This window comes from Oryza brachyantha, chromosome 6, assembly GCF_000231095.2.
Source record: "Oryza brachyantha chromosome 6, ObraRS2, whole genome shotgun sequence".
Lineage (NCBI taxonomy): Eukaryota > Viridiplantae > Streptophyta > Magnoliopsida > Poales > Poaceae > Oryza > Oryza brachyantha.
Window position 1 is genome coordinate 14,525,600 of NC_023168.2, and position 14,830 is coordinate 14,540,429.

Here is a 14,830-nt window from a genome sequence, read left to right on the forward strand (position 1 = left end):
AGCACCAATGGTGGATATCGGAACCTGTCGACGGGACAAGCTGAGGCATAGTAAGCCATGACGCTATTTGGTTATAGACCGTGGCAGAGAAATAGCCTTGCACGAAAAAGTGGTATGTGTCCTCGAAAGCTTCTTTGCAAAGGCAACATATCCAATCGCATGGCCAGTGCCTGATTAGTAGGTTTTCGACCATTTTAGGGTCCTTTGCTGTAACACGAGCCAGGTGAGGAAAACATGCTTTGGTTTGGATTGAGAGGTTCACATAAATTTGAAACTCGAAAGTGCGATTGATCCTTGAAACTATGTTGTGTATGCACTTTTTGCTAAGTACTCTCCTTTTTTTTTTCTACCATCTCCAGACTATGTCATCTTCTTTCTTAGAAAGTTGGATGTGATGTAGCTTGCTATTTAGAGACATAAAATCGTTGATTTCATCATAATTAGTTATGGTCCTAAATGAGGACATCCACCTATTTTCTAACAGCTCTTCATGCAATGATATTACTTTTCTCTCTGCCAAGAGGAACAGACTTGGAGCTATGTCCTTGGGGCACCTTGGTTGTAGCCAATTGTCATGCCAAAAGCTAGTTTTCATCTAGTATCCTAGCTTTATTTCAGTCACCATTTGGAATAACCCTTTGTCTGTTTCATCACATGGGGGTGTTCGTTCCCACCCATGGTTTATCGCCATGTTTTCTTTCTAGCCAAATACAGCACAGACATAATGCTCTTGAGAAGTGATGAAGGTTGAGGATCCCAAGTCCTCCTAGACTCTTGGGCCTACATAACGTAGGCCAGTTTATGAGGGAGCTTCCACCATTAACATTCTTCGGATCATCCCCTTTCGAAAGAAAGGAATTTGTAAATCCATCAATCTTTTTGATTACCCATGATTGTGCTTGGATGGCATTTAAATAGTATATTGGTACCGCCAAAATGACTGTTTTGACCAACAAGCTTCTTCCTACTGATGTGAAGAACCTCCCTTTCCATCCTGGGATCCTAGATCCTATTTTTATCAAACAAGGGTGTGTAATCTATCTTTCTTAGTTTTTATGTGGAGTGGAATTACTATGTGTGTAATATAAGTTTTGTTAATAAATTATTTTTCGTTTGCTAATATACTGTTTAGTTTTTTCCATCAAAAAGCGAAACGATGACCACCTCGGTCAGACAAGATCAGTTGCTCAAGCTGGTTGATCTGTTCTTCGGTTAAAACGATTTGGAGAGAGAGATAGAGATAGACCTGAAGTTATTGTGCTTGTGTAGTGAAGTCTGGAGGACGGGGGAAAGCTCAGAATCATCAGGAAGAAAGTAAGCCAAAATTGACTCGGAATGTACAGAGGTGGCGGCTAAAATACCTGAAAATTCTACCAGTGCCCGTGTTGGCAACAGTGACCTGAGACATGTTGAACTGCACAGTTTTGATCTTGTCCGGAAGCAGACGAACTGCTCCTGCCAAAGCACAAGAAATTTGATACTGCTGACGATGCAGTCCTGTGTCACCGATGCATGGTGTATAGCTAGCTAATGATGATAATAAGTCATCGCAAATGATCGGAAAAAAAAATGATCATGCCAACAGAAACAGGACACACAAACAGTAGCTCTTAAACAGGAGGCTGATCAGAGAAATTTCAGAAAAATCCAAACACCTGGTCAAATATTGTCTCATTGCAGCGGTTGCGATGGTTTTGAAATGACCAAATGTATGCATGGCATATATTCTAATCATGAAGAAAAATCAAGAATACTCGTCATAAAAAATCTATAACCAATCAAACATAATCGAGTCGAACAATCAATCATTCATACATACTTTCCAGACATGTGCACAACATGCAGCTGATTAATTAAAATCTCTCTTTTAAATCAGGAAACCCATCAATTACAAACATGCTACACGGGCAGCATCATCGATCGCAATCCTCTTTTTTGTTCTTCAGGAGCAGAGAAATTAATTAGATTAGATCAATCATCATCAGCTCGTGAGTCTGAACAACGGCTAGCTTCCAAGAGCAAAACTGAAAAGAAATCAAACAGCAACGAGTTGCAGCAATTAATTAAGCACGCCCCGGTCAAACTGAAGAAGATTACGCGCGCGCGAGGTTGGTGGCGATCCCCCAACGAATTCTCTCAATCTATCTCTGCGATCAGGTTAAGTCGCAACAACCGTTGAAACTGCAACCCTCGCCCTTGATTCGCTCTACTGAATTAACCTAGCTTCACTGATGGTGATGAACTGATGATGAAGGTGAAGAGAAAGAGCCTCACCTGCTTGCTTTTTTTTTTCTTATTTTGATAAGTCAAAATTTATATTTTCAACTTTAAATTTGGAGTAGTTTTTTTTGGAGTTTTCTTTATTTTCAGCATGTGATTTTAGAACAAACTGGTGTATACATAAGTTTTATTTATAAATTATTTTTTGTTTATAGAAAACGAAGAGATAGAACGAGAGCTCTCAGACGCTCTCAACGCCGACGTCGCCGTCGAGCGGCGATGACCAAAATGCAATGCATGCGTTCCATGTCGTGAGAGCGTGACCTGCGACTGCAAGTGGTGGCAGGCAAAGATGCCTAGTCAAAAACGAACTCAAAAAAAAAAAGAAAGAAAAAAAATCTACCGTACCTAGTCAAGATTAATTAAATTATGATGGGAGAAAGAGCTATAGCTAATGATCAGTACGGAAAATGAAATGTTCGACGACGTACGTAGGAGTCGATGCGTTTTGGCTAGATGTATATCAGTGCAGACTATTCTGCAGAGACTAGTAGTAGAGTTGTAGTAATAATACTGTGGTACTTGTGATTAATTAGCTGATGATGATGTTTCTGTGTGGAAAATGGCAAAGCAGGAATAGCACCACTTGTCCCTCCAACTTTATTTTGGGCTAGCGAAAGTTGAATTTTTATTGTTTTTCAAACCTTTTATTTTTCAATTTTAAACTAAACATGACTATTACGATAACATTGGTTAGCCACGCCAGAAAAACTACTGTCACGCCTATTGCTCATGGTATAGTAAAAATGTTTAGATTTAGAAATAAGTTTTGGAGGGGTTTAGTTTTCAAATTAAAAAATAAAATGTTCAAAAATAATGATAATTCGCAAAAGTTAGCATTTTCACATGGGTATCTGACTTGTCGAAATTTAACTGCCTTCTGTTGTTTTTTAGCTTCCACAAAATATTCTTCTTGTCCACTGTACAGTCTTGAAGGATCTTTCGTCTTTCAGTTGTGAACTTGTGATTTGACAACTCTGCACAATTCAACAACAAAAAACACCATATTTGTTTCAACCATTCGGCCAGCATGGGAGCTAGCTATTTTCAAAACTAGCAATTGCTATTACGTGCAATGAGATTTTATTAAAAAAATATCATTTGTATTTTATTAATATTACTTTTATATCATCTCTTTATATATATATATATATATATATATATATATATATATATATATATATATATATATATGTTCTTGACATGTGGATCTATTTATTACACAATTTTTTTCTTGACATGAAACAAATAGAGTCGTGGAGGTGATTGACATATAGTTCTACGTACGGTCATTTTTTTTAGAAAAATCAACAAACTAGTAGGTGAATGATAGATTTACTACCACCAGTCACAACCATTAGATATGAGTAAAGATAATTAGGCCTCAAAATAAATAAAATTAATTGGGCCTATGCAACGTAAATAAGGGAACTGTGTCGTAAAAGGCCACGAGGGCCATGAAGAGCACAAATGGGCTGCCTCCAATTCTTGAAGGCTCTTTTGCATTTCAGCTGTGGACTTGTGATTTGACACCTCTACACCATATTTATTTCAACCATTCGGCCAGCATGGGAGCTACCTATTCTCAAAATAATTAGGCCTCAAAATTAAATTGGGCCCATGCAGCGCAAAGTTAATTGGGCCGTAAAAGGCCACGAGGGTCTATGATGAGCACAAATAGGTTGCCTCCAATCCAATTTATAATTTTTTATAATCAATAATTAATTAATTATATACTAATTTATTACTATATTTTTCACGTCGACAATCAAAATTAAATTGGGCCCAAGCAACGTAAAAATTAAATTGAGCCATGCAGTGTAATATTTAATTGGGCCGTAAAAGGCCACGAGGTCCATGATGAGCACAAATGGGCCGCCTCCAATCCATCTCGGCCCAAATCACGAGACGACTAACTCCCTAGCTAGGGTTTCACTACATAAACACGTTCACGACGCGTCTCCCCTCTTCTCTCTCTCTCTCACGCCTCCGCTTCTCTCCCCCCGCGCCGCCGCTGCCGCCGCAAGCCGCAAGCCGCAGCCGGCCACCACCGGTGAGGGCAGCCATGTCTGACTCCAAGGCCGCCACGGCGGTGACCCTCCGCACCCGCAAGTTCATGACCAACCGCCTCCTCTCCCGCAAGCAGTTCGTGCTCGAGGTCATCCACCCGGGCCGCCCCAACGTCTCCAAGGTGAGTGCGAGACCTCTCTCGCGTCCCTCCCCTCTCGTCGTCCATTGGTGGGTGGGGGTTGGTTCCTGCTATGGCGGGTCCTGACGCTGGCTGGCGGTGCGCAGGCGGAGCTGAAGGAGAGGCTGGCGAAGCTGTACGAGGTGAAGGACCCCAACTGCATCTTCGTCTTCAAGTTCCGCACCCACTTCGGAGGCGGCAAGTCCACCGGCTTCGGCCTCATCTACGACAACCTCGAGGCCGCCAAGAAGTACGAGCCCAAGTACAGACTCATCAGGGTACGCACCGCACCACTCAAATGCCATTCCTCCCTGCATTACGCTATTCCATCTGAATTTGAGACTGATCGAGCAGAATGGCGCTTGCCTCTGTGCTAGGGTTTATATACCTGGCGTGTGAACTGACGAGAGATTTGATTTCTTGACACCACCCAAATTGAGATTCAATTACTTCACATCACTGACATTAGCTCAGATGCACGAGTGTCAACATAAATAATTTGACAATAGTGTCAAATCATCGAATTCATCGTGAACTGACGTAATAGCAGTGACATTTAGATGGTCGGTTAGTCTTGGGATTTCTCTGGCCTTGTTTAGTTTGCAAAACCTTTTTGCAAAAACATCACATCAAATCTTTAGACACACATTTGAAGTATTAAACGTAGTCTAATTACAAAACAAATTTCAGATTCCGCCTGAAACTATGAGACGAATCTTTTGAGTCTAATTAATCCTTCATTAGCAAATGTTGGTTACTGTAGCACGTATGGCTAATCACGTCCTAATTAGCCTCAAGAGATTTGTCTCACGATTTTCACCATAACTGTTTAATTAGTTTTAATGTTCATGTATATTTAATGCTTCATTTAGATGTCCAAAGATTTGATGTGATGTTTTTGGGAAAAGTTTTTGGGAACTAAACAGGGCCCGAGAAGCAGTTGAGAAGTTGTCACAGGTGATGTTTGGGGATCAAATTGGTTTCCTCGTGTGATTCTAGGTGCTACTACTGTTCAAAGCAGTTCCTATGAGATGTGTTCTGGGCATTCAGTGTGAACTTAGTGAAATTATTTGTGTGTCTAGCTGTTAAACAAGGGGTGTGAATAGGTAGTTTAGCCAATGTATCTATTTGAAAAATGGGTGGTTATCCCTACACCACGTAGAACCTTAGAAGTACATCACTGAGGGTTGATTTGCTCCTTGCTGAACTTTGGCGTTCCAAGAATTTGGCAAGGCTTATTTTGGCTGTAACCACACTTGTCAGATGACCTCCTGAGAATTTTGGTAATGGCGGTGATCCTATCTTGCATTAGCAAGATTTTGGTAGCAAACCAAATAAGACCTATTCCATCTCTACCCTACCAAGATTTGGTAGTGCCAAAACCTGACATTTGCAAATTTTGGTATGGTAGAGAACCAAACCAGCCCTTGATGAAAAATATTCTGAATTTGACACTTAATTTGCTGGCCTACACTGAAATTACATGTCTTTCAAAATTTACCATTGAATGTGTGAATGGGAGAGAATGGCACGGATTGGAACATACACACACTTGGTGGCAAATTATGGAAGGCTTGTGAATTGGGCTTCATGCTGAGTCGTGTGAATTGGGTGTCAAGTATTACCTTCGTTTTCGAATGTTTGGCGCCATTGACTTTTGGACTTATGTTTGACCATTTGTCTTACTAAAAATTTTCTGCAAATATACAAAAGCAAAAATAATGCTTGAAGTACATTTAATGTTAATAAATCACAAGATAATTAATAATTATGTTTTTTTAAATAAGATGAATGGCCAAATGTAATTATAAAAGTCAATGGCGTACGGAGGAGTAATACCATCTGCCCTCAATCAGCCACGTTCTTTTGGGATAATTGGTCATATGTCGTCCATTAGATTGGGGCTCCAGAATTTGCTATTCTGGAATCTAATTGATAATTTGCTACCATATAGTTCAACTGCTCTACAATTTGCCCTTGCCTTTTGATTATTTTTGAAGCATTATAGGCCTCTTCCCATTTCATAGATTGATTCACGTGAAATATCAGCTTTACATGTGTGGAGTCTTTGGCAATTTGACATGTTTGAATTACTAATATTTTGTTTTTCTTGACAGAATGGTCTTGCTACTAAGGTGGAGAAGTCACGCAAGCAGATGAAGGAACGGAAGAACAGGGCAAAGAAAATCCGTGGTGTGAAGAAGGTTGGTATCAACCCAACATTTTGAACTTTTGAAATGCTAGCATTATTGCAATAGTACTTTGCTAGTTTGCTTGATTTGGTACTTTAGTGCGTGACCTTAATTTGTGTTTTCTGCCAATTTGTTTTGCAGACAAAGGCTGGAGATGCTGGGAAGAAGAAATAAGAGATGATACTCACATTGCTGTCTTCATGTGTTCATTATCAAACCATGCTTTGTTTAGAGCTGTCTCCTTGTGGCAATATTGCGGAACGGTTAATTATAACTAGGGAAAAAATTGCCACATGTGTTCTTAGTATGCTGAGGCGTTTGTAGTATCTTGTTCTTGGATTTTGAGTTTTGAGGGAATTTGTCGGACTCTAGCATATATAGTACTTAAATCACCGCGCATGTTCTTATGTCTTATAAATTTTCTTTTCGGATTCCGATTGGGTCATCACGAGGCAACACTGTTTAGTCTTGCAACTATGACCAAAGCTTCATTGTTTCATAGAAACTAAGCGTAAGTGAAATGGTCTATTAACATTTTACAAATAATTTATGGATAAAACTTTTATATATGTGTTTCTAGTGATCTAAAAATGTAAAGGATAGAAAATAAATTACTATAAACAAATCATAAAATTAACATGATATTTTTAAATTTAAATTTTGGTGTATAGAGTGAAAAGATAAGCGGCTAAATCGTTCGAGCTCCCCACTAGACAGGGGTTGGAGCTCTATTTAGTTTATTATATCATTTGCTAAATCTGCTAGTGTGCTTATGCGTTGTTTGTTTTTACTTAAAATTATTAGAAATAATTAGAAACAAGCCGATGAATTATTATAATAATTTATTATAATCTATATTACTGTAATTTGATAAGCACATTCATAGGTGCTTTTTTTGGATTATTGATTGGCTGAAGACCCACTTCGTTTTGACATTTTGAATTAATTATGCACCTTGTCACTGCTTACCCAATAATTTAACATATCCAATAATCTGATAAACAAATAGATTATAGCTTATTCTTCTCCTATATATCGTAATCCAACTTATAATCTAAACTTACAATAATCCTAAGTAGAAACAAGCAAGAGCTTAGGTCGAGTTCGGACGTGAATGGATAAGTTAACTTTCCTCATCACGGAAAACATGGTAATAGATTAATACATGATTAATTAATTATTAATTATTAAAAAAATATAAAAAAATTAATATGATTTTTTAAAACAATTTTCCTATAAAAATTTTTTTACAAAAAATACACCGTTTAGCCGTTCGGGAAACGTGCGCGCGAAAAACGAGTAAAGAGAAGTTAACTAGTAAGGCTACGGAACGCGGCCTTAGTATATCTAATGAATAAACTTTCTTTCAAAAAGCAAAAGTAGAAGAACGTGAAAGATTATTCTTTGCATCGTCTGCATCGTCGGCAAACTTTACATTCTCTTGGTACAAGTAGGATTTATGAAACCGTTTGATCTATTGAAAGCCCTCACTTAGCGGTAGTGTAATTATCGTGCCACAGTTATGAAAACCATTGCCGCGTAGTTTGGAGCAAAAACCGCCACTAGTTGAAGTAAGCAAATCCATTGTCAAGGCTTCACCAAGGCTACTAATTTGATGTGAAAACCACATCTTGTTGAGCTGACAAAAAAAATAAATTTGGATAAATTTTATTCAAATAAAACTGCCGGTTATTGCTACAGTACCCTAGCATCACAGCTATTTTATAAACCCTGGATACATCATCACACGGTAAGCGGTGGTTTCGTAAACCATGGATACAAGAAAGCAAAAGTGCAAATGAAAGGAATGCTTGTACACTAGGGAACACAGGTAGTAATTCTACTTCCTTCATATTCAAATACGTAGTATTTTGACTTTTAAACAGGAACCACTTTAAGCATAATACATATTTTCGAACATTTGCACCAATTTTTTAACGAGACTTATGGCCAACATCAAATCTTAATGTCAAAGCATCATGCATTAAAACATGAAAGGCGTAATTCACTATTGCAAATTTGACATGTATCAATGTATTATAATCACTGGCGCAGAAAATTGCACCATTGTATTTTCACTTTTGCCTGTGAAGCTAAAATTTGAATTTTTAACATTAAATTTATAGTTATTTTTGAGATTTTTTTATTGCAGTATATTTTCCATCCTTTACTTTTAGACAGCTAAGAACATGTATATAAATTTTTACTAATAAATTATTTTTCATTTACAAATATGTCATTTGGACCCAATTAACCTGGTATTGTCAGTGAAATTCCCAAGGACAATTTTTGCGACTATTGGTTCCCCGTAGACTAGCAATTTCATCAGTTGACATAAAACAACTCAGAAACCAAAACCTCACTAGCTGATCAGAACTTGATGTATTTTACAGGGGATAGGAAACAACAGAACATTACCACAAAACAAAACTAACTCAAACATGAAAACTATTCCTTCTCGTTGCAAAGAAAACCATAGACCTGCTTCAGGTTTCCTCTGGATGGTCGTGCATTAACAGCATATTTGCAAACAAATACCAGCCTCTTCCTCATCTCCAACTTCGTGACATCTCTTTTCACAAATGAATTGCCATGATCAAAGCATCCTTGGAATAAATAAGACCAATTAATTAAAGATAGCAAAATATTAAATTGCAAAGCAAACCTCTTAGTCTTCTACAGTATTTGGCATAAAGTTTAATTATGTTTTGAGAGGATTTAAAATGAGTACGAATGCAAAGTTTATAGTAAGTCTGAATCATTTCTACAGTTTAATTAAAGAGAAGTACGATATTCATATTCATGATTATTCTTACCATCACAATCAAATAACCGTGCAATTATCGCCAAGGCCACACAGATGCTTATATCCTCTCCTGTAAAGGAAGTAAACCAACAATAAAGGGCCAACTTGGAAAAGCAACTGCCGGAGAACTTAAGGTTTTACTTATTACAACATGAGGAGAAAAGGCAAGCTTATTCGGATGGTGAAATATGCACATTACCATTTTGACAGCATATTAGTAGTTTCTTCCCTGCAATCAAATTTCTATTCGCAAAGCTAACTGCTTTTGGAAGGCTTTTCATCAGTGAAAACCGATCGTCCTTTGATCCCTAACAGCATAAAAGTACAAACATGATGACAGTATTTACACAATGGGAGAACTTAAATGGTCCAAAGATTTCACTTACCACAATAGGTAGTTCTACGTAAGAATTGTCTGAAGTAATAGAAGGTAAATTTGATGTGCTGTCACAATTCAGTATACAATCCACTTCAGCCAAGGCATCTCCAACTGCATAGATCATGCATACAGAAAAAAATTATCATCAACAGTCATTTGCCTGCATCAAATAAACTTTGTAATTTACTGAGTTCAATAAAGTTTCCATTATCTAAAATAAATAGAATTTGTATCCTGAAAGAACAGATTTAATTGAAGGAAGGTTATAACTAGTTGGTTTCTATCCACATCGACATAATACAAATAGTTGTAGATAGCATACTGTTTTGCATTACAAAGATATGCATAAAATAATGACAGACAAACCCACTAAAGGAAAAAGTTCTACAAAAGATCAATGCAGTGCATGACAAGCTATTGATGAGAAAACACAAACAAAAACAAAACAAAAATGCAACTATCAAAATAATCATGTTTTGTACCTTGGAGAGTTGATGCTACTGCAAGGTTTGATGTTCCAATCCAGAAGAGTATATGTCCATCACTGGAATTTTGTTTCTGTGTAGCAGTAATGGTTGGAGGGTCCGAATCCATTAGTTGCATAACACTTGTATGATCACCAACACTGAAAGGACCATCATTACTTGAACACTTCAAAGGCTTAGCTATAATTTGGGGAGAATGTTCGCCTCTCTGTGCACGATAGACCCTGTCTTTCTCAACAATATCTGCAACTAGTTGATGACAAAGGTCTGGTCCACCATCAAGCAGATCATATGAGTGCTTCCAGAATAATGTAGGAGTTAGACCCCGTGCCCAACTCTCTTCATCATCTCCAGCTCCGGGAATATAATGCCAGCTAAATTCTGAAGTCATCCTTTGTGTAGCTACCGCACCAGATGCGGATGCTGACACTAATATAATAGGAGTGAAATTCCATGATTCAAGCTCTGGAACTTCATTTAACCATATACGTGACTTTTGTGATATCCACAGTGGACGTAGTGGTTTCCGCAAACATAATGCAAGAGAATGAATGTCTGCACCGCATGATTCAAATTGTGTCAACCAATCCTCGATACGCCCCTCTATAGCGTTTTTCTCAGTATCTAGAACCCATACAGGAAGATGCACCGAGCTATCCCAGTTTGATGAAGCAGATATCCTTTCAGTCTCTTTGTTTGGTACAGCAGCTGACTAACAAGCAAAATCATGAAATATCATGAGAGGTGAATACCGAGAACATGAAATTGTTAATTCAAACAAAAGGGATAGTGAGAAGAAAGAAAGGGACATATAACAAAAAGAATGGGCATATATTATACTCCCTTTGTTTTTAATAGATGGCGCTGACGCCATTGGCTTTTAAACTTAAATTTAACTATTTGTCTTATTAAAAAAACTTTATCATTATTTATTTTGTTATGATTTGATTTATCATTAAAGGTACATATTTGCACATTTTTTTAATAAGACAAATTGTCAAATGTATGCTAAAAAGTCAACGGTGTTATCTATTAAATATCAGATGGAGTAGTCCAACAAGAATACAGTAAAATTAATGATGACATGAATCACATTGTAAATTCTAACAGCCTTATTTCTATTATGTGCCTCTGGTTTTCCGTAGTGATCCATGTTTTGGCTTCATAAGGACAGTTGTTACCAAAAACAGGCATCTTATTATTGATTACCAAATAGTTTTAACAGTAGCAAACTAGCAATGGAGAGCCTTGAAATGAGGTAAACTGTGCACAAGGGTAGAGTGAATGAGTGATATAATGCCCATCCGAATGGAAGTATATGTTGGAATTTTGGTACTGGTTTAATTCCTAAGAAAAAAAATCAAAAGGCCACCTCAGGGAGGTATGCATATGAATTTTAGTCCCAGCTTGCTTACTTCTTGCTTACTTTAGGAGATAAGGACCTCTTTTACTGTGCCGCTTACCGATGTGCACTTGAGAGAGCAGGTCTCTGAAACCGTATACTTCGATGTCCTGCACCTAGAGAGGGTGAATAAGGTTTTTGGTTTTTGGGAAGCGCTACGACTGCTCGCTGTTCATCCACCATAGCTCGTCTTCCTTCTTTGTCTGCGGCACGGCGTCATCAACATGTATTGGTACGCAAAGTTCGTGCGACGGAATGTTTCAATCATGTTATGTATATTCGATCTATTCATGTGCAATGTTTTCGTCTACATGTCTAGATCGTATCCATGTGAGATAGTTCTTTAATTTGCATATTTAATATCATAAATAAATTAAATCTATATATGCTTATATTTTCACCAGTATAAGAAGCCAATATACCAACCATGTCCAAATCCACTCCACTTACCTGATTGATAGTTTGCAGCCGATGCCTCTCAATTGCTCGGTTCAGGACACAGCACCAAATGGGTATGGTCTTTGACATGCTGTCAGGGAATCGTTTCCCTCTCCTTGTTGAGTCAACAATTATGCATCCTCCTCTCTCCCCTGCTCAAAAGAAAAACAAATATTTTGAGTTGCAGGCCTTTGCACTCGCCAGACATAAAAAATTCTCCAAAAAAAATCACAGTAACATTAAGCTGTGCATTAGACCAAGTTCAAGAGTTCAAACTCCCGAACTATTTGACCATGGTTATTCGAAATTATCCACCTGCTTGGACAGGTAAAGGGATTCTAATGCTAAACCCTGGCTCTAGATGTATGAATCAAACACAAGCACAGTTTAGGCCAATAACTGAACAGCGAAGAGCAGCAATCAGCCTCAGGAACAAACCGGCGAGGAGGGCGAGGTGGAGGTTGAGGCGTGCGGTGGAGAAGGCCCAGTTGCCGGCGTGCCCATCGGTGGACTTGAAGTAGCAGGTGGCGGCGACGGCGCGCTGCGGCGCGTACCAGAGCCCGCAGCGGAGGTTGGCGACCAGCGGCAGCGCCGGCCACAGCGCCGCGATCTCCGCCACGAACGCCGCGTCGTCCGCCACGCTCCGCAGCGCGTTGTACAGCGTGCTCTCCCGCCGCTTGATGCGCCGCGCCGCCTTGTAGATGCTCAGCGTCGACGGCCCAGCGGCGGCGGCAGCATCCGGTGACTCCGACGCCGCCGCCATGGGGAAGAGACGCAGAGCTGCGGTTGCGAAGTGGGGGAAATATGGGCCTCTTTTGGAAAGCAATTGTGGGTCCGCTTAATTATAGTTGTCACAATGAGGCCCGCTTAGCGTAGTAATGGACCTAATTCCGGCCCATGTTACGCTGACGGTAGCGCAATTTTTGCAGGCCCATGTAATTTCCGATCCATTTATTTGCCATCTGTGGGCCCTGTTTCAGCCCATCGATTTATATTTGGCCCATATATGGATCTGATGATTTTTTAAAATCAATTTCGGGGGTGTCTAATGCGCGCGCGGTCACTAGATCACCTCTTTTCTGGATATCGCATATATCCTCTTTTATTTATATATATACACAACATAATTTAGACATGCAAACTTTAGACATATAAAATTTATACATGTAAACTTTAATATATGCGCACACATTTTAGACATATAAACTTTACACGTATAAACTAGTAAACTTTATACTTGCAAACTTATATACACATACATATACATACATAAAAACGCAAAAGGATATAAATATTATATATATATTATTGATATAAACTTAATATAGAAAAATCTTTATACATATAAATTTATACATGCAAATTTTATACCTATAGAGTAAAAAAACCACATATACTATAAACATACCGGCCCATGACTGTATCTCCTTTAAAGATTACTAGTGGTGGTGGCCGGTGGCAGTGAGTCTGCCACCATCACTGGCAATCGCTGATATGTGGGCCATAGTTGTCAGCTCACTATTGCTGACATGTGGGCGCATCATTTGCTTGTCGGTGGAAGGTGTCCCCAAGCTCCATCGCTCCGGCCGTCCGCCTTCTCCACCACAGCTCCATCGCTCGCCGCGCACCCTGGCGACCTCCCGCACGCCCCTGCCCCGGTCACCCACCGCTCCTTCTGTGCCCCAGCGACCTTAGATCTCCATCGCCGCTCCTTCACCCGCTGTGCGTCCTGTCGACCTCCCGGCCACCCGTCGCCCACCGCTCCTTCCGTGCCCCGGCGACCTCCCGGGCGCCCACCACGTGCCTTGGCCACCTCCCAGCTGCCGCCGCCCCGCCGCGCGCTCCGACCATGGGCATGGTATCATTTTACTAGACTGCTCAGTATGCTAAGTGGCTCATCTTCTTCTTCCCTCTCCTAGATCCCTCTCCCTCCTCGATTCGGAACAGCCAGCTCTCCCGCCGGCGACCTCTCGCTCCCCTCCTTCCCACCATCTCCTCCTCCTCATCCTCACTCTCTGTGTCTTCCTAAAAAAAGGCTCTGCATTGAGGCGTATGCTTTCTGAATCTGACAGAGTTTAACGAGTATAGCCTTTCCTCTGACTATTAATCTTCTGAGGTTCCTTTCTTGTTTTACAGTATTTACTTTCTTTTATTCTGTGCAGCTACTTACATCCAGCTGATACTACAACCCAAAGCTAATAGATTGGTTGTGCAAAGAAGTCAGGTGCATCTTTCTCTCCAAGCATCATTTCCCTGTCCCATTTGCATCCTTCTCTTATTAGAATTTAGTTCTGCACAAAAATATCGGAGATGAAAGAGATGTTTTCTTGCTGAATTTAGAGAGGTGAAATTATCAAAACAAAAAAGAACAACTACGAGCCCTAGAACATATTCTTAGGTTATTACTGGCTGATACTATGCCATTGAATTTAATTTAGTGATATTACATCCTAGCTTGTGCATCATGGTATTGTGCAATGGTTATAGCTGGAACACTTCTTACTTCAAATTGGTGATTGTTCTGGATATTCTTCTGAGTCAAAAAAAGATGGTTTAGGATTGAAATCCAGGGCTTCATGGAAATGTATGCTTTGAAGTTTGCTCTTCTATGCACAAGTTACGCTGATACTTGTTTAATTTCAGATCATTTTTGCATGCAA

At 39.4% G+C, this 14,830-nt stretch overlaps 2 protein-coding genes across 2 annotated transcripts; one reads left to right on the plus strand and one right to left on the minus strand.

The window, feature by feature from the left end:
* Window positions 1-4,228: 4,228 nt before the first annotated feature.
* LOC102719396 (40S ribosomal protein S24-1-like) lies at window positions 4,229-7,078 on the plus strand. The gene is made up of 4 exons (XM_006656097.2): window positions 4,229-4,471; window positions 4,576-4,746; window positions 6,586-6,672; window positions 6,802-7,078. The coding sequence occupies exons 1-4, from the start codon at window positions 4,346-4,348 to the stop codon at window positions 6,832-6,834; spliced, it is 417 nt and encodes a 138-aa protein (XP_006656160.1). The 5' UTR covers window positions 4,229-4,345; the 3' UTR covers window positions 6,835-7,078.
* A 1,843-nt stretch (window positions 7,079-8,921) lies between these two features.
* LOC102713646 (uncharacterized protein C3F10.06c) lies at window positions 8,922-12,964 on the minus strand. Its single transcript, XM_040525528.1, has 7 exons — window positions 12,609-12,964; window positions 12,183-12,322; window positions 10,328-11,042; window positions 9,853-9,956; window positions 9,666-9,774; window positions 9,477-9,536; window positions 8,922-9,266 (listed from the first exon to the last, which is right to left on the minus strand). The coding sequence occupies exons 1-7, from the start codon at window positions 12,931-12,933 to the stop codon at window positions 9,109-9,111; spliced, it is 1,611 nt and encodes a 536-aa protein (XP_040381462.1). The 5' UTR covers window positions 12,934-12,964; the 3' UTR covers window positions 8,922-9,108.
* Window positions 12,965-14,830: the final 1,866 nt, after the last annotated feature.

Coding starts and splice junctions, on each gene's coding strand:
- LOC102719396 (XM_006656097.2), top strand. CDS start 4,346: ATGTCTGACTCCAAGGCCGCCACGGCGGTGACCCTCCGCACCCGCAAG. Junction 4,472..4,575: donor GCCGCCCCAACGTCTCCAAG/GTGAGTGCGAGA, acceptor GGCGGTGCGCAG/GCGGAGCTGAAGGAGAGGCT. Junction 6,673..6,801: donor AAATCCGTGGTGTGAAGAAG/GTTGGTATCAAC, acceptor TTTGTTTTGCAG/ACAAAGGCTGGAGATGCTGG.
- LOC102713646 (XM_040525528.1), bottom strand. CDS start 12,933: ATGGCGGCGGCGTCGGAGTCACCGGATGCTGCCGCCGCCGCTGGGCCG. Junction 9,775..9,852: donor ACGTAGAACTACCTATTGTG/GTAAGTGAAATC, acceptor TTATGCTGTTAG/GGATCAAAGGACGATCGGTT. Junction 9,267..9,476: donor ACGGTTATTTGATTGTGATG/GTAAGAATAATC, acceptor ATTTATTCCAAG/GATGCTTTGATCATGGCAAT.